General features: G+C 34.3%; 1 protein-coding gene across 4 annotated transcripts; it reads left to right on the top strand.

Annotated features, from left to right (window-relative positions):
• Positions 1 to 838: 838 nt before the first annotated feature.
• LOC114268307 (pre-mRNA-splicing factor ATP-dependent RNA helicase DEAH10) lies at positions 839 to 19,175 on the top strand. Of its 4 annotated transcripts, XM_082911917.1 has the most exons (14): positions 839 to 1,192; positions 1,271 to 1,317; positions 3,019 to 3,099; positions 3,985 to 4,201; positions 4,780 to 5,197; positions 10,822 to 11,025; positions 12,035 to 12,195; positions 12,847 to 13,032; positions 14,829 to 15,060; positions 16,594 to 16,656; positions 17,266 to 17,465; positions 17,661 to 17,795; positions 18,182 to 18,400; positions 18,692 to 19,175. In XM_082911917.1, exons 1-13 carry the CDS (start codon positions 1,089 to 1,091, stop codon positions 18,375 to 18,377), a joined length of 2,244 nt encoding a protein of 747 aa, XP_082768043.1. In that variant the 5' UTR covers positions 839 to 1,088; the 3' UTR covers positions 18,378 to 18,400; positions 18,692 to 19,175. The 4 variants fall into 4 exon arrangements, with proteins under 4 accessions (XP_082768043.1, XP_082768044.1, XP_082768046.1 ...); XM_082911918.1 differs by lacking the exon at positions 16,594 to 16,656; XM_082911919.1 differs by lacking the exon at positions 1,271 to 1,317 and having other exon boundaries at positions 952 to 1,192.
• The last annotated feature ends 913 nt before the right edge of the window (positions 19,176 to 20,088 follow it).

The raw sequence follows: 20,088 nt of genomic DNA, 5'->3' as shown, positions 1-20,088 counted from the left end.
AAACAAAACAAAAAAATATTTTTTTGATTTTTTTTTTAAAAATAAAGTTTTGAAAATAATTTTTTGAATTGAGTTTAATATGTTGTTGAATTATTTGTTTGGTTATAAATTTTAAATTTTTTTGATTGAATTACAATTCCAAGACAAAACTAAGCGTGGAGTTTTTGCTAAAATCAATAATAGAGTTAGATTTTACACTTTACTCCAAATTATAAGGAAGTTATGTATATATTTATAAACCTGAATGACATAATGTATTTTTGGGCTGCTTTGGGACCTTGGCTAAAAATTAGCATATTTTGAGTCACATCATCTCTTTACTTTTTTATACGTTTTTGAAAAAAAATAAAAAAATTAATTTTTAACTAACTTTCCAATACAAGGGATAAAATGTAATTAATCCTTATAAATATATTTAAAAATAAAAATAAAAAGGTATTTTTAGAATTAATTCTTTAAAATTTAAATTCAAAATGTAATAATTATATTTTCTTAAAAAATTTAAAATTTTCAAAAAGAACTATCAATTTAAAACGAAAGAAGTATATATATATATAAAATATATAATTTAACTTTTTTATATTATAATAAAATAAAATAATTAAAATATTATATTTAATATTAATTTTTATTTATTTATTTTTTATCTTATATTTTATAACTTTTATAAATATTTTTAATATTAAATTTATAAAATTAACAAGAATGATACATTATTTTATAACTAAAACTTATAGTGTGTCTAAAAATTAAAAAAAAAAAAAAAATCAAAACATCACATTAATAAACCTCCCCGCACATTAAAATTATTAAAAGTTATAAATTAGAATTTCAAAATATTTTTGTAAAATTAATGGGTCTCCTGTCCTGTCGGGCGAACTCCAATTTGTCTAGCCTTTGGAACGAACGGGACGGATTACTATAAACCCGTTTTCCGACCCCTGACCATCCATATTCCCGGTTAATTGTGACCGCGTCGTAAATTTTCGAATTAGGTCTTCGAATTTCTCAGTGTTCTCTCTCTCTCCGACATCTTCGATTCTGTTCGAAATTGCTGCTCTCTCTCTCTCTCTCTCTCTCCCTCTAAGATGCCGTCAATGGCTCCTGGCGGAGCCAAGAACTCCAACCAGAGCAATAATCAACTGAACAGTAAAGTATCCAATGACGATCGCAGGGCCGAATTCTTCGCCAGGTCTCATTCTTTCTGTTCGTATCCATTTTTTTTTTTTGGTTTGATGTTTTCTACCTATTTATCTATATATCTATCTAGGAAGCATAGGATTGCGCAACAGAGAAAATCACTACCAATCGCTTCAGGTATTTGGTTGATGTTTATAGTGCTTATGCACAGTTCATCTGCTTTAGATTTCTTCTTCTTTCCAAGTCCGCAGTTGCTTTCAATCATTGTACTGTTGTTTTGTTATTGTTTTCCATGCAATTGATATGAACCCCTTTTGGGGATTTTTATTTTTGAAACAAGTCTAATGTATGCATATATTTTTGGACAAATTATACCGGTGGTTTCTACAGTTTTAATTGACTCAATTTTGATCATTAATTTTAGATTTGCGCCAATTTAGGCGATATAGAAAATGGTCAGTTAGGTTTTGGGAATAGACTTTTTTAGTAATATTTTGACTTTTTGGCTAAAATATGATATAAAAAAATTAGTACGTTTGGGATGAGTTTTTGGTTTTTTACGAAAAGATAATGCAAAAAGTAGAGAGAAAAGGGAATCTTTAACATTTTGATATAAGTTGTTGGTTTTTTGATTTTTTTAGTGACGTTTTGGCTTTTTGATTAAAAAAGTCATTTGCCAAACGAGACCTTAGTTGATTGAGGTTAAGTCAATGAATAGATTAAATTTACAATTTTACCCTTAAAATATAACATATGCTGCCCATGTGCACATTTTTGATAAGAAAAATGCTGATAATTTGACCAATTTGAGACCAAGTAAAAAATTGAGGGTGAAAATCAAGCCAATTGAAATTACAGAGAGCAAAATGACACAAGGGCCAAAGTATAAGAATTAGAGGTGTAATTTGCCCTATATTTTTTCATCCCATGGGGAGGGGTCGGGGGATATGAGTTTAAACGTGTGATAAAAATAGAAGAAGTTAGAGCAAGTCTAAGGTTAACTTTGCAGTTGGCACTGACATTTTTTTTTGGGAAACAGAGGACAGGGTTTTTAATTGTTTATAGTCATTTCTAATATTTGTTAGCAGACTTTTACTTATAAAGGAAAAAAAATTATTGCAAAATTTTTTGATGTTGCTGTACTATTTTTGGCCAGTAGTCATGTCATTGCAGGGGAGTCATTGTTCCTGCTTCATATATGCTGTTGGGTGTTTGTAAATGCTGTTAATAATACTAGGCAACCATATTGACGATTGAAGTTTCATTACGTTGCGGATAATGATAGAAGGCTGGCTCCTAAGATGGCGTATCACCCTACATAAAATCGTTAGAAGTGTAAATGACCTTTAGCTTTCATTGTTTCACTTGGATTTAGTGCAACCTCTTTACCTAATGATGAAAGCAGAGATTAAACATGAAAATGCATGATTTCTTGTTGACTAGTTGAGCACTTTTTAGGATGTTGTCTAAGTAAATATTTTTGGTCATCTTGGAGATCAATTACATGGCATCTTGTCGTATTTTTGTTTGGTAAATTAAAGGCCTATTCTAAGAAGGATCTCATTTTCTTACAGTTTTATTCAAGACTCTTTTGCTTGTTAATTTAACATGACACTAGTTTATGGAGGTAAATAGTTTATTAATCATTATATCCCATACTCTTCAATTTTTTGTTGACATTGGCAATGAAACCTAGACAGAATTATGAAGGTAAAATTACTTGTGCTTTTATGGAATGGTATTGAGAATTTAAAGTTCAATCATGTCATACATTGAGTTTATTTTTGCATACTCAAAATATGTTCTCTTTTCATATGGTTTCTTAATTTTGGTTTAGCATGCAAGTATTTGTTTCTCATATCATTGATGATTCCCTAGTTGAAAAACGACTTGTGGAGGAGGTCAGGAGTAACAATATATTGATAATTGTTGGTGAAACTGGAAGTGGAAAAACAACACGTAAGTTCTTATCCTTATAAGTTTTTGATTACTGTTTTTTAATTTCCTTTATTATTATGGTGGGTGTGTGTGTGTGTGTGTGTGAAGGAAAGATTCAAGAATGTTAAGTCTAATATGCTTTATGGTGTTCCATTTTATTGCATCATATAAATTGTAGGTTGGCGCTTTTCATATGCCATGACATGTTCTCTTTCGTGTTTTTTTTTTTTTTTTATTATTTAATATTATATTGCTTCTTCCACTTATCGGGGAAAATATATTTGTATTACTTATTTCTTCCCATGCTTAAATATGCACTATACTTAAAGTTGTGCATATAAAATAGTTAGTAGTGGAGGAGTGCTTCTGGCATATTATGTGATCAAGGAATACTAACAAAGAAAAATGGCTACCACAAGCTATGGGGCAAAAACCAAGCCATGATATGAAGACAAAAGAAGAATAACAGCGAAAAATCTAGATTTTATTCACCAAAACCTTCACCTGATATACCCCATTATATGTGCATATAGATAGTTATATTAAAACTTGTTCTCTGAGGAAGATATCCTAGAAAACTTTTCTCAACTAGTAATAGCTTCAGAACCAAGTGACTTCACCCTCAAGTAACCCTAATATGGTAATTACTTAGACCCTAACTAAAATCCATGGCCATTAGGAACAAATCCAGGGACACTAACCCAATCCTGGACTTGACAAAAATTGATTGAAAACCCTAAAACTTAAATATACTAAATTTAAATAAACCAGATTTTTTTTAAAGCCCAACAAGTCATCCTTTGTGGAAAAAAAAACCACTCCATCTTGAGCACATCATTTTGTGTCCATAGGGCTTCCCTCTCTAACCTTTTATTCTTATATGGGCTTTTGTTTTGCTTCTTTTAGAGTTGCCACAGTTTCTGTTTAATGCGGGGTTATGCCATGATGGGAAAGTCGTTGGTATCACGCAACCTAGACGTGTTGCAGCTGTTAGTGTTGCAAAACGGGTAGCTGAGGAATGTGGTGTTCAATTGGGCCAAAGAGTTGGGTATTCCATTAGATTTGATGATACGACTTCCAGTTCAACAAGGATTAAATACATGACAGATGGATTGCTTTTGAGGTAATAAGTATTCATGACTTAATCGTATTATGTTGATTGTTAAGTCACCAAAATGTTTCTATATTAAGTCTGTTTTAGTTTGATTAGCATTTTCTGGAAAAATATTGCATATTTTTTGTAGCTTGTAGGCAGGTTGGTCCATTTAGATAGTCATGTCTAATGGGCAATAAAAATTATGTCACGGTTTTAAGCCTGAAACTTTTTCTTTGTGGTTAATTATTTGTTCTCTAATATTTTATCCCAGCCGGGAGGGTTAAGTTACATATTATGGGTTCAGTCTTCAGTGTAAGTGCCGAAGGATACCTCAGGCATCCAAGACATAGAGAAGATTTCAAGATGACCTTTTCTTCTCTGGGTTAAATGGATGTGAATACAAGTAGGGCAGCAGGTTTGAGAAAATAAGATAGTGACGGACTGAAGATTTTAGTACTATTGGAGCAATTGATGGATTTGTGGTGTTGAAAAATGGTATAGGAGGTCTGGATTATTTAAACTAATTATAGGGCTATTCACTTGCTGGAACTTTATCATGTTATCTTATTAGATGCGAACTAATATGAGGTTAAATATACTTACAGGGAAGCGTTATTGGACCCATATCTCTCTAGATATTCAGTTATTATTGTTGATGAGGCTCACGAGAGAACTGTCCACACTGATGTCTTGCTGGGTTTACTGAAAAGTGTACAGAAAGTAAGGTCAGTACCTATCAATGAATGCCCTAATATTGACCGTATGAAGGCTAACAACGGTCTGCTGATGGAGAAAGAAAATGATGCTCAACGTGCTAGTATTCTCAAGCAGTGTAGGGGCATAAAGCTCAGTCCATTGAAGTTAATCATCATGTCTGCTAGTCTGGATGCACGAGTTTTTTCTGAGTATTTTGGTGGTGCTAGAGCTGTTCATGTTCAAGGGCGACAGTTTCCTGTGGATATACTCTACACTCGTCATCCTGAGACAGATTACCTTGACGCCACTTTAATAACTTTATTTCAGGTTGTCAATTGAGCTTCTTTTGGTTGCTTCCAACCTATACACTCCATTAGCCCGTAATTTTTTTTTTCAACTTTTGTGATGTGCAACTGATACTGAGTTTGCTAGAGTCTAATCTTTTGCTCTTTTTCCAAATAGAATTTGGGCTACACAGGTCATTTGTTTTATTTTTTTGGTGTGCATATCTGTGATTTTTTTGAAGCCTGTTTAGGATACTTTCACCTGGTTACTTGCTATGCAGTTTTCAATGTCTCATGTTTCTTTTTGTGATGGACAGACTGTAGTTTTTCAAGTCCTTTTTTCTTGCTGATCAAAAGGGCTTTCTTGGAACCTAAACATCTCTCAATCTTGACCTAAATCAATTTGAGTCTGCAATTGTTTTATTTGTTATTAGTTGTTGCCTGGCTATCCTTGTTGGCATTCATTCTTACAGTTTCATTAACTCATTTTGTCATCTTGGTAGAACTTAGAAAATATGAGGAAGAAGAACTCCGAAAATATGAGGAAGAAGGAATATATTTTTGTTATATTCAAAACTTCTTATCTTACAAGACCAAATGACACTCCTTATATAGGAGATATTACAAACATCATTATAACCCATTATATGCCACTTACATATTATATATTACCACTATCTACCACTATCATATTATATACATGCCACTATCTACCACCAACACCACTATCATATTCTATACATGCCACTATCCTTCACCAACACCACTATCATATTATATACATGCCACTATCTACCACCAACACCACTATCATATTCTATACATGCCACTATCCTTCACCAACACCACTATCATATTATATACATGCCACTATCTACCACCAACACCACTATCATATTCTATACATGCCACTATCCTTCACCAACACCACTATCATATTATATACATTATCACAAATTTCCAGCACTCCCCCTCAAGCTGGTTTGAAGATATCTTCCATAGCCAGCTTGCTAGTCAGCTTATCAAATTGCTTCTTGTGTAGTCCCTTTGTTAGCACATCAGCTAATTGTTCACCTGTTGGAAGGTAGGTCATACAGATTATGCCAGCATTGATTTTCTCCTTGATGAAATGTTTATCCACTTCTATATGTTTTGTGCGATCATGTAGAACTGGATTATGAGCTATAGATATAGCTGCTTTGTTGTCACAATAGACCTTCATAGGTGTCGGGTGAGAAAGCTTTAATTCTTCAAGAATTCTTTTAATCCACATTACTTCACAGATTCCATGGGCAACAGCTCTGAACTCTGCTTCTGCACTACTTCTAGCTACCACATTCTGTTTTTTACTCCGCCATGTAACTAGGTTCCCACCTACAAAGGAGCAGTATCCGGATGTTGATCTCCTGTCTGTAACACTTCCTGCCCAGTCTGCATCTGTGTATACTTCAACTTGAAGATGCCCATGTTTCTTGAACAGTAAGCCTCTCCCTGGAGTTCCTTTCAAATATCTTAAGATCTTATAAACGGCCTCAAAGTGCTCTGCCCCTGGTGAGTGCATGAACTGACTTACCATGCTGACTGCAAAGGCAATATCAGGCCGCGTATGAGACAAGTAAATCAATTTCCCTACAAGTCGCTGATATTGTTCCCTCTCTTTGACTTCTTCAGCCTTAGCAGCTTGTAACTTCAAGTTAGGCTCGATCGGAGTCTCCACCATCTTACAACCAAGCATACCTGTTTCTCCAAGGAGATCAAGAACATATTTTCTCTGATTAACGAATATACCTTCCTTGGATCTTGCAAATTCTATTCCGAGGAAATACTTGAGGGCTCCCAGATCCTTAATATGAAATTCTTTTGCAAGTTTCTCTTTGAGGGCTGCTAACTCTGCTTCATCATTACCAGTTAAAATGATGTCATCAACATAAACAATCAAAATTGCAATTTTACTGTTTTTTGAATGTTTATAAAATATTGTGTGATCTGCTTGACTCTGCGAGAAGCCACAACTGATAACTACCTTCCCAAAGCGTTCAAACCACGCTCTTGGTGATTGTTTGAGTCCGTATAATGACTTGTTCAATCTGCATACTCTGTCGCTTCCAAGTCTCTGCTCAAATCCCGGCGGTAGGCTCATGAACACCTCCTCTTCAAGATCACCATTGAGAAATGCATTTTTAATGTCAAGTTGATGTAGAGGCCAATCTGAATTTACTGCAAGAGATAACAGTACTCTGATGGAATTTATTTTAGCAACAGGAGCAAACGTCTCCTGATAGTCGATCCCATAAGTTTGAGTGAAGCCTTTAGCCACCAGTCTCGCCTTGTATCTCTCAACGCTTCCATCTGCGTTACATTTTATCGTAAACACCCATTTACACCCAACTGTTTTCTTGTCTTTGGGTAGATCAACTATCTCCCAAGTACCACTTCTCCTTAAAGCATTCATCTCCTCCATGACTGCTAATTTCCAATTCGGATCATCCAATGCTTCCTGTATATTCCTTGGAACAAACAAGTGTGAAATCCTAGATGTGAAAGCTCTATGGTTTTTAGACAGTCTTTTATAGGAGAGGTAATTTGCAATAGGATGTTTAATGCAATTTCGGACACCTTTCCTAATTGCGATAGGAACATCAAGGTCAGAAATAGAAGGAATAGGATGACCTAAAATTTCGATGCCAGAACTCGGGTGGACATTCGGGTCATTAGGATGGACATTCGGGTCATTATTCCTCAGATGAAATCGCTTCCTAGTATAAACTTGAAGCTCAGGATTTAGATCATTTTGTAGTACTTCTCCCCCTAAACAAGAATCTTCTTGACTAGGCACTATAGAACTTGGTTCTCCTAAGTGATCATTATCAGACAGATGTGGTTTTTGTGTAGGATAAATGACATTGGGGAGCGGGATAGAAATATCCCAAAAACGGTCTTCTACTCCACTTGTCTCCCCCTGAAGAGAAGTGTTGGGGAAATAGGATTTTGTTTCCACAAATGACACATCCATACTCACATGAAATTTCTTGGTTTGAGGATCGAAACACTTATACCCCTTTTTGTTTGAGGAATAACCCAAAAAAACACATTTGATAGCACGGGGGTCAAGTTTTGAACGAAATTGACTGGGAACATGAACATAGGCAGTACATCCAAAAACTTTGGCGGGTAAATCAGAAAACAACCTCGTGTCAGGAAAAAAAGTTTTGAGACAATCAAAAGGTGTTTTGTGTGTTAACACCTTTGTAGGCATCCTGTTTATCAAATAAGAGGCTGTTAAAATTGCTTCACCCCATAAATATTTAGGAACATGCATGTAAAACATTATAGCACGTGCTACTTCAAGTAGATGTTTATTTTTTCGTTCTGCAATGCCATTTTGTTGAGGGGTATCCCGACATGTAGATTGATGAAAAATTCCCTTTTTTTCCAAAAACTCACCCAACTGCTCATTGAAATATTCTGTTCCATTATCAGAATGTAAAATACCAATTTTGGTTTGAAATTGGTTTTCAATCATATTGTAAAAATTTGTGAATAAATTTTTCACGTCAGATTTTTTATTCATCAAATAAATCCAACATAAGCGGGTATGGTCATCAATAAATGTAACAAACCATTTTTTACCAGAAAGAGTAGTGATTTTAGAAGGGCCCCAAACATCACTATGAATCAAATAAAAAGGTTTGGAAGCCTGGTAAGGTTTTGGCAAATAAGTAGAGCGATGAAATTTTGCAAAAATGCAACTTTCACAATGAAAAGAAGAACAATCAATCCCTTTAAATAATTCCGGAAATAAATGTTTCAGATAAAGAAAACTAGGATGTCCCAGCCTATAGTGCCATAGCATTATTTTTTCTTGAACAGAGATTGAACTAGTACTATTAAAGCTCTGAGCTTTTTTATTACTAGCAGGTACTTCATCAAAGTAGTAAAGACCTTCAAGCATCCTAGCACGCCCAATCATCATCCCCGAGTTCTGGTCCTGAAATTCACAATGGGATTCAAAAAATGTAACACGACAATTAGAATCCTTAGATAGTTTACTGACAGACAAAAGATTACAGGCTAAGTTGGGGACGTGAAGAACAGCATTGAGATTAATTTTCTCAGTTAGTTTAATAAATCCTTTTCCTGCAATAGGTGAAAAACTACCATCGGCTATTCTGATTTTGTCATGACCAGAACAAGGGAAATAGGTACTAAATAAATGGGAAAAACTAGTCATGTGATCGGAGGCACCGGAATCTATGATCCACGGAGAGAAGTTTAGGCAAGAGAAGGCTTTAGGATTTCTACCTGTTTGTGCCAACAAAACACTAGGAGTACCGGATGAGGAGTTGGATTTTATCAGCTTTAAGAGTTGATCAATCTGCTGTTTGTTGAAGGGACCTGAATCGGCTTCATTAGCGGTAGGAAAGCCACGATTTTTCTCTCCTTGTTTGCTGCTTTTCCAGTTGACAGGTTTGCCATGGATCTTCCAACACGTTTCGCGTGTATGGCGAGGCTTGTTGCAAAAATCACACCAGACCCGTGGCTTATCATCAAACCTGCGCTGGTAATTTGCAGCCTTGTTGGCCGCAGCATCGCTAATTAAAGCAGAAATTTCAATTGATTCACCAGTACCTTTTTTCTTAAGCATGACGCTCCTTCGGCTCTCTTCCCTTCTGACTTCGGCAAATACTTCGCCAATGGATGGGAGAGGAGGTCTGCCAATAATTCTTCCTCGCACTTCATCGAACTCAATGTTGAGGCCGGCAAGAAACTTGTAAATACGGCTGTCTTCCACAGTTTTCTTGTGGTGGTTGTAGTCGTCAACCGATTTCCATTCGTATGTGTTGAAGATGTCAAGATCCTGCCACAACCTTTTCAACGAATTGAAATATTTGGTGACGGAATCATCTCCTTGACGAATCTCTCCCAACTTCAAAGTTAATTCGAAAACTTGAGATTGATTTCCTAGGTCAGAATACATCTGACTAACATTATCCCACAATTCTTGTGCAGTAGTATAGCACATGTAATTAGAGCTTATATCCTCCTCCATGGAATTGACCAACCATGTCATAACCATGGAGTTTTCAGCGTCCCAACTGTCGAACAGCGGATCATTAACAGCAGGAGCCTTCTTGTCACCAGTGATGTAACCGATCTTTCCTTGCCCACGGATATACATCCGGACAGATTGTGACCAGCGGAGAAAATTATCACCATTTAGGCGAATGGTGGTGATTTGGACAGAGTGAGAGTTGGACGTTTTCACCGGAATGGCAGCGGCAGGGGTTGAAGTGGTTTCAGACGTGACTTCCGACATGGCTATGACGGTTTTAGGGCTGCTGTGTTTTTTGTGGCTCTGATACCAACTTAGAAAATATGAGGAAGAAGAACTCCGAAAATATGAGGAAGAAGGAATATATTTTTGTTATATTCAAAACTTCTTATCTTACAAGACCAAATGACACTCCTTATATAGGAGATATTACAAACATCATTATAACCCATTATATGCCACTTACATATTATATATTACCACTATCTACCACTATCATATTATATACATGCCACTATCTACCACCAACACCACTATCATATTCTATACATGCCACTATCCTTCACCAACACCACTATCATATTATATACATTATCACAAATTTCCAGCAGTAGATACATTTGGAGGAGGGTCCTGGTGATATACTTGTATTCTTGACTGGCCAAGAAGAGATTGAATCTGTTGAGAGGCTTGTCCAAGAAAAACTTCGACAATTGCCAGAAGACAATCAGAAGGTCAAAGTTTTGTCGATATTCTCATCTCTCCCTTCAGAAAAGCAGATGCAGGTCTTTATGCCAGCTCCAACTGGATTTCGCAAGGTAGATTGTTGGTGCATGGTAGATTTCTTTTGGGTAGGGGATGAGCGGATATATATTATTGTCATTATAAATGCCTAATTCAATAACTTTTATTGTAATTTTTAGAGGGAAAACAATTAATGGATCTTTATTCAAGTCTGTCTGAGTGTCATTGTAGTGTGATCTCCATGGTTGAAGCTGATTCTGTAAATAATGGGATAATCTCACGCTGTAGAGGGCAACTTGTCATAAGAAATGCCACAATATTATTGGCAGTCATGCAATTGAAACTTTTATAGGCAACTATGCTTGTCTGAAGCCCCTATGAGCATGATTAATGAAATATCAATGGGTTGCTAACTTGCTATCAATAATTGGACAAAATTAAGTTATGTGAAGATTGAAAGAAGTCCATATCCTTGATCAGTGATTGCATGCCAAGTGCATTGACAATGATCTTTCCAGCGTAAGGTTTTGGTGAGTGCCTGCAACGTACCTTACTCTTCTGGTTACTCAAATGCTCCTTGAAGCATACAAGGGTGTTAAAAAGTACATCCAAGTGCATCAGGATGGCACTTGCTCAGAGCTAAAAACGGTTACTCTTGTATATTGCACGACTGTCACAGGTGTTGGTAGGACAGTCTGATAGAGTTCTCTGCCTTTTTGAAAGGGTGTCTCTGGTGTATATACTGAATCAGACTCTGCCTTATTGGTAGAGGTTGTCCCTAGTGATGTTTTCATATATTTTAAGATGCTTCTAATCCTCTAAAATACTGGATCATGTATATTGATGTTTAAGATGAAATATATTGTGATAATCCAATTAATGGGCACTCTTTATTTCTTTGATCACTATTGTTTTTTGTTGTTCTTTTGGTATTAATATTTGGATTGGGCATGATTTTCAATGTTGTACATTGTAAGTGCGAGCTATACTTGCATTTTGTGTCATCTATTTTGTTGCTGATGCACTGCTCTTAACAACTAAAGGTGTCTGTGTGTCTAAGCACCAGTTACATGTTCTGTTCAGGTAATACTGGCAACTAATATTGCTGAAACTTCTGTAACAATACCTGGAATCAAGTATGTGATAGATCCTGGATTCGTGAAAGCACGCACCTACTGTGTTCATACAGGGATGGAATCATTGAACATTGTTCCAACCTCAAAAGCACAGGCTCTTCAAAGAAGGTAGGCATACTGGACTATAGCTTACGGAAAAAATCCATTTTATGCTTTTTTTTTTTATTATTTTCATTTATTATTTTAAGTATGTTTCTTATTCAGTATATCATATCTTTAAAACATTTAAAAATAATGAGTGAATTTTTGTGAATTCATTCAATAGTCCTTTTGTTTACTTCCACACAATTTTCACTACGGCTCTGTTTGTTTTGAAGTAAAGTATTTTACGCAAAAAATTATTTTTCTTGTAAATTGATTTTACACAAAAATGTTTTTATTTTTGTTTTTTGGCGTTTGGTTGACACTTGAAACAAGCACATTTTATTACCTAAAAGAGAAATTTTGATTTAATAGAAGTGTTGTTTATGAATTTTTAGTGAGCTAAGATACTTATTTAAAAATGCTAAATGTGTTGAAAAGATAGTGAGTGAGAGTCAATTTTGTAAAGATGGACTTACGGAATTTTTAAAGGTAAGTCATTTTTGAAAAAATGATGCAAAAATATTTTCCTTAAAAAATGTTTTACTTTTTGTTCTACCAAACAACGGAAAATGAGTAAAATAGTTTTAACAAAAACATTTTACGTCAAAATAAACGGAGCCTAACTGAAGAATAGATGAATGGATTTTAATCCTGTGCCTACTATATTTATTTCAGTGGACGTGCAGGCCGTGAAGGACCTGGAAAATGCTTCCGCCTCTATCCTGAGAGTGAATTTGAGAAACTCAGTGATTCCACAGATCCAGAGATTAGCCGGTGCAACCTTTCAAATGTCATTTTGCAACTCAAGGCTCTTGGTGTTGATGATATTATTGGGTTTGACTTCATGGAAAAACCATCAAGGTGAAAGAAATAATGCAATGAGAATGGTTTAACACTTAGCGTTTCGCGATTGGCTGTTTGTGCATGCATTTTTTGATAAAGTTCTGATTATGTCAACTTTACTAGGCCCAATGATGGCTTTTTTGGGTTGATCACCTCATCTTATTTGCTTATGTACTTTGTGTCGTATTTAACTGTCTGTCTGGCCTCTTTTTTTTTTTTTTATATATAACTATTTCAACAAAAGTCCTTCATTCCTTCTCATTTTTCTTGTTGTACTATCCAAACAACTTGATTGGAAGTAAAAAGTATAAAATGTTAGGAATACAACTAAAATGTTGTTAATTAAGCAATGATGTTAAAAAAAGTCAATTAATGTTTTTAGCTTATGAGGTTTGCAAAGCATAATTTGTATCCATCCATCTTATTGTAAAAGCTTGGATTAAAGCATGTTTTTTGGTCGGATTTGCTTTGATTTGTCTAATTATATTGCTCCTCGGTAGTGCAAATTAAGTTTTTTTTTTGGGTGAATAAGTGCAAATTAAGTTTTCATTGCATTTGCAGGAAGGTTTTATTGGGTTAATTATGATGCATATTTATGCCTACAATTTAGTGGAGCAATTTCTATAACCAGATCTAGGTACAAGGAGAGCAAAATAGATAGAATAAGAGAAAATTCTCATTCCCCACTTGAATCCCTTTGGCATCAGTGTGGGGGTAAGCTTGCATTGCACAACCTTCAACTTCTCTAAAACTTGTGTTTTCATATTTAGTAACTTAAAGACTTGGTAGCAAAACTCATAAAAACCTGCCAATGTCTATTAATGAAGACCAAATACCACAAATAACCTAAAATCTTACAGGCATACCAATATTGCAGTCCATGTTGAAAGAAAGTTTAGAAGATTATTAAAAGATCCTTGACTCCAAAAACATAATAACACATCTGAAAAACTGAAATAGAAATGTTTGACTTCAAACATAAAATAAGATTAAATTTGATTTTAAAAGTAAAATACAAGCTCCCAATTTGAAGCCACATAAATAACATGCCAAAGGCTTGGGCCTCGGGAACCTCTGTTCTTGCAGTTTGTACAGTTTGATAATGTACTGTAACTTGTCTCCATTAGTTATATTATTGTCCTCATTCGGTGCTAACTGTAGTTTCTTCAATGCTTTTATTTCTAATTTGATTTGTTTCCTAATTTGCCACTCAGGTATACGTCTATATCCTCGTGGCTGAGCAGTATAATATGTGTTATACAGTTTTTTTAATAATTTACTTGTTAATTGGATTCATATGACAAAAATATTCCTGACAAGCATCCCTATATCAATCGACATCGAGAAAAATTGCCTCTCAAATAATTTTGTTGTTAATTTGATCAACTTGACAAAATATTCCTGACAAGCACCCTTACATTAATTAACCTCATTATGATTCTATAGGAAACATCTACTTACCCTCTCCTTGGATAATTGAAGTGAGATAATCAAACTGGTTGTTTTTGGTCTAGAATGCAACAATATATATAGGCATAACGTTCTATTCATATTGGTAATTGTTCTCTTATTTACTTTAATCCAGTCTTCTTGATTTTCTTTGTTGTCTGTTAATTGTTAATCGTAATTTCTGTAATTATCTGTATATCATCCATCTTGTCTGCTTTCTCAAGGAGCCTACAATATTTACCAGAAAACTGCTGGCTTTTGACATTTGCTGAATGTTCATTCCATTTGCTGAATTTCATTTTTATGTCACAGAATAGTATTATATGGTTAAAGAAAATTTATCCCATTAATTGTCATTTGAACAGTGAAGCTGTTGTCAAATCATTGGAGTTACTGGTCTTGCTAGGTGCTCTAACAGAGGAATATAAATTGTCAGATCCAGTTGGGCATCAAATGGCCCGGCTACCCTTAGAGCCTATTTATTCCAAGGCACTTATCCTGGCTAGTCAGTTCAATTGCTTGGAAGAAATGTTAATAACTGTTGCAATGCTGTCAGTGGAATCTGTATTTTATAACCCTCGTGAGAAGTTAGAGGAGGTATGCTGCATGATCTTTTTCTAATGTATGTTGCTTGTGTTTTTGCAGCTGTTAAGTTTACACGATAAAGTGATTGTAAGTAATTTTATTTGCCAAGATCATCTGCAATAAATTAACCATCACTTAGTTGATAAATATTTGAATCATAATGTTCGAAGTTTGGATACTTTATTTCCACTGAGTTTGGTAGTTGCTTAAATAATTGAAGCAGTATATGGGGTAAGTGGAGGGTGGTTCTGGATTACTGTATCGTTCATGTATACCCATGAAGGTGAAAAAATCTATTAAACCACTATAAGATGAGTCATAGATAGGGACAGAACATGCTCATGAAATGACACTAGGCTGAAATTGTGATTGTTAATATCAACATGGAAAAACCCAAAAAACTAGAACTATGTTCCAACTTCCAGCACATTCATGAGACAGTGGAAGCCAACAGATAGGAGATTAGGAGAGAAAACTTACTAAGTTGGTTCGGTGATGTGCAACGAAGAACCATAACCAGATGAAACTGAGTGAAATGAATGGTGTGCTCTACTTTGAAGGAAATGCTAGAATGGGTAGACCAATTGATGCAGAGTATAAGAAGGTCAAGGAAGGTTAAATTCAAAAAAGTAAAACTTGTTTGGTTTTGGTTTTCAGAAAACAGTTTTCAGAAAATTCTACTTTTTTATTTTCCTTATTTTAATGTTTTCAATTATTTTTTTTTGATATTTTAAGCATTTTTTTAAAAATTTTTAGACACACCTAACATAAATATATTTAAAAAGTATAATATTTGTGAAAAAAAAACTTTAAAAAATCCTCTAAATACCAAAAAATACTAAAAAAATACAAAAATTTAGTACATTTTTTTGTATTCATTAATTTTTTTAAATATTTTTTCACAAATATTTTACCATTTAGATACATCTAAGTAAGGTGCATCTAAAGAAGTATAAAAATTGCTTAAAATTTAAAAAAGATTCACTAAAAACAAAAAACATGAAAAATAAAAAACTCAATTTTCAAAGAATTGAACTCAAAAAATTGAAACCAAACACACTGAAGATAGTTGGACATTGGCATGATTTCAAAAAGAAATTGATAGCAATCTTATATAATTATGTTTTTAGTATTATTAGAGTCTTATTTTATGATTATTTTTATATATTTTAGGATTTTTTAGTTAGGGATATTTTGGTAATTTTCATATTTGATGACGTGACGTGTAGGGGTCACCCATGGGTCGTTTTGTGGGTAAGTTATTTAATTGGTTTTTATTTATGCTTCTTATTTGGTCTTAAATTGGTTTCAAAAGTCAAAATTTTAATAGTTTCTTATTTTGGAATTCTAGTTGGTTTAGGAAGTCTGTTAGTTCTAGTCATGTAATACTTCTTATTTAATGGAATTGGTATTTTAGAGAATTTCAAAACTTTGAAGCTTTATTACAAATTGTGAGATGCAATCAAACCCTATGTGTGAAGGGGTTCTAGAAGTGATGCTTAGAACTCTCTTCTTTTTCTCTTTTTTTTCTTTCTTAAATTTCAGCGCTTTTACAGCACCAGAACAGCTCCTTTCAACGCTGTACTACACCAATCTTACGTGAAAAAGGTAGTAGAAAGATGTAGCATGTAATTTATGTATTGAACTGTAAGTTGTGGCCTAGATAGAGTGGAAATTACAATAGGATTCATGTAGCCAACTGCAACCCCAAATAGTTGAATTTAGGCATTGTTGACTTGGGTTTGCAATTGGAATTGATGAACTACTATAAATAAAGGCAAAGGGCCTTTTGATTCTCAGTCAGCAAGATGATTTAATGTGGAAATAAAAGTAAATCAAATTATGGTGGATAATTTTGAAGGGCCGTAATGGGTTGTCATGTTTGTGGTTAATTATAAGGAAAACCTGGAGTAGGACCAATGATTTAGACCATTAATAGGCATGGATAACCTGGATTTTGACACAATTGTTATTGCAGCACAGTTTTGTTGAAGTTGTTATAGTCAATTCTTGTTGCCGTTTCTGCTTGTTTATTAATTGATTTGGGTTTTCTCAGCTCTTTCCACCTAGTTGATTTAGTTGATGTGATGCCTTCCTTTTGTTAATGCCTTTGTGTGTGGCACTCCATGTGTGTGTGTGTGTGTGAGAGAGAGAGAGAGAGAGAGAGCATTCAATTTGGAAACCAGAACTGTCCCAATTGATTTTCCCCTTGGCCAGGCACGAACTGCAGCGAAGTGCTTCTCAAGTCTAGAGGGAGATCATCCGACTTTGATTGCTGTATATCGAGCTTTTGATGAGTTCTCGGAAAAGAGCAATCTGGGGAACAGTAGAGAAAAAACTGAAAAAAATCTCAGAAAATGGTGCAAGGAAAATTTCATCAATAGCCGTGCCCTAAGGCATGCTCGTGACATTCACAGGCAAGCTACATTCTCCCCCTTGTGTTTAAAACAAAAATGCTTTGAAAACTGATCACTAAATAAAGTTTTTATAATTTATTGTTTACTTTCCTTTTTGAAATGTTTTTCACCTTTTATTTGACTCATGATATTCTCTGATCTCTATGATAGTGCTTCAAGAATTCTCAAGAGTTAATTCATTGTGCTTTCTTGCAGGCAAATTCAGGGAAATATTGAACAAATGGGTCTAGGTATTGCATCTTGTGGAGATGACATGCTTCAATTTCGCCGTTGCCTTGCTGCTGCTTTTTTCCTCAATGCAGCTTTGAAGCAGCCTGATGGTACATACAGGTACTGAAAACACTGTAATGAGTTTTAGTTTTTATCTGGCTGGTTTTCTTAGTTCCAGACTATACTACCTTCTAACAAGGATAGCCTTTACTCTTTCATGTAATTCGTAAATATTTAATCATTTTTTTCCAGTTCTTTTAGGAACACTAAACCAATCATGGACAGAATCCTCACATGATACGGTTCTCACCTTTTTGTGGTCCCACACAAACCTATGTGAGGGGTTGTGTGGTTTTGTGACAAGTTTCTGTGTTCATAGATTTATTCTTTTTATTCATCTTCACTAGCAAATTTCTTATATTGTATCTCATCTTTGTTATTAATCTGGAAACCCTCTTCCATATCTCCTTTTGTATGACCTCTCACAGTTACTTCACAAATGGCAGGGTTTTGTCAAGTGGTCAGGTGGTGCAGATCCATCCTTCTTCTGTATTTTTCCGGACAAAGCCAGACTGCATAATTTTTGATGAGTTTGTCCGAACTACTCATAATTACGTGCGCAATGTTACTAGAATTGATTACTTGTGGTTAGCTGAGCTCGCTCCTCAGTACTATACCTTGCAAGAGCAGGAGCAGGAGTAGAATTCATGGCCTTAATTTTAAGGGTAAGACAGACTTCTTATTATCATTTCTTTTTGCCTAGGTTCTAGCTTGGATAACCGTTCAATTTTCAGACTCCCAACTTGTTATATCTGAATGGAACCTGTGCCTCAAATGGAACGTTCAAACAGAAGCTGACTTCAAGTTACCTGTATAGGAATATATATATTTATTTTATCGACTAAAGTTTACTCATCTTCTATTCTACTTGAAATTTTCCTATCAAAAAGTTTGATGTACTGTTTATGTCTAGCAGCAAGAAAATGAGGGATTGAGGATAGGTATTTCTTTTGCAGATGATAGGTTGCTGTTTGTTTGGAGGGGACTTGTTGAATTGCATTCCGCTACTGGACTCCGATGGACTGCAATCTTGATACATCCATTGGGCTATTGTTGCAAAGAGAGCCTATGAAAGCTTAACTGAGTTTTAAAATGTGTTCAAGCTTGGTTTTATTTGCCTTACGAACCGATCTCGAAGAAGTTTTTAATGAGCCAAATATAAGTCAAGTTCGAACAGTTTAGTTTGTTTTGCTTATAGCAAACCCGGTCTTGCAGGTAGTTGGTCACATATTTGATACGCAACGCGTAATACTAGCTTAGGGTTAGGGTTAGTTTTGGTATTGTAATGGGTAGTTTGTTCGATTTTTCGGTGTCCTTATGGGATTGTGATATTTTCCATGTCATGTTTGTAATGGAGATGTTTTATTACACCATCTAATGGTGAGTGTAATTATCTTTTTTAATTTAAATTAATTATAAATTTACATTCTTATTTTATAACCATTAGATTTGTAATGAAATTTTTTCATTACATACATGAAATGGAGATGATCAAAGTCTTTCTTTATGTACTCTATTTCTTGTAGATATTGGAGCAAAAATACTGAGGACGACGACGGTTGGAATTATTTCAAGAACCCAGTCTTCAATTAAATTAACAAAACTCATTTTGATCAACAAAAAATGAGGAGTTATTCGTACATTTTTTTTTGGAGAAAAAAGAGAGACATTGTTTCAATTTGTTATTTACACCAAGTGAATTGCTAGCTTTATATAATTAAATAGATTACATATATATAGTTCAAAACTGATAGGCTATACAAGGAAATTATTATATAAACTATTAAGTTTTACAAGTGTTTTTTTTTTTTTTTAATCAAAAAATTTATAAATCTGTCATACAGTAATAATTTTTAAACTCATGTAAGTAAGAAAAAATTGTATAACATTAGTGACTATATATAATAGTCTTGTTTGCTATAAAAAAGATGATAGTTTTTATTATTATAATTTTTTAATTATTATTTAAAAAAATTAAAATAACAGATAAATTTGCTTGGTGCAGTTTTTTATAATCCGTAAAAACAAAATAAAGAAACAAAAATTTGACTTCTGGTTAAATAAGTTATTATATATATTTTTTATTATGTAAATATCTAATTTTTTTTTGAAAGGGGGGTTGGCAGCGGGGTGGGGGGTTTGTAGACTTGTAGTAGAGAGATGATAGGGCATGTTTGATTGGATGGATTAGAGTATGGGATTGAGATTATTAATTTGTGGGCCCAATTATCTTGTGTTTGTTTTAACATTTTGGTTTAGGATTATTAATCCAATGGATAATTAATTCAACAAATTTGTAAGATTATTAGTAATGGGGTAGGGGTAGGATTATTAATCCAATGGATAATTTATC

This window comes from Camellia sinensis, unplaced genomic scaffold (assembly GCF_055761805.1).
Source record: "Camellia sinensis isolate YWXY unplaced genomic scaffold, ASM5576180v1 Unanchor14, whole genome shotgun sequence".
NCBI lineage: Eukaryota > Viridiplantae > Streptophyta > Magnoliopsida > Ericales > Theaceae > Camellia > Camellia sinensis.
Note: the sequence above shows the minus strand (reverse complement) of the source record. Positions and strands in the feature narration are given on the sequence as shown.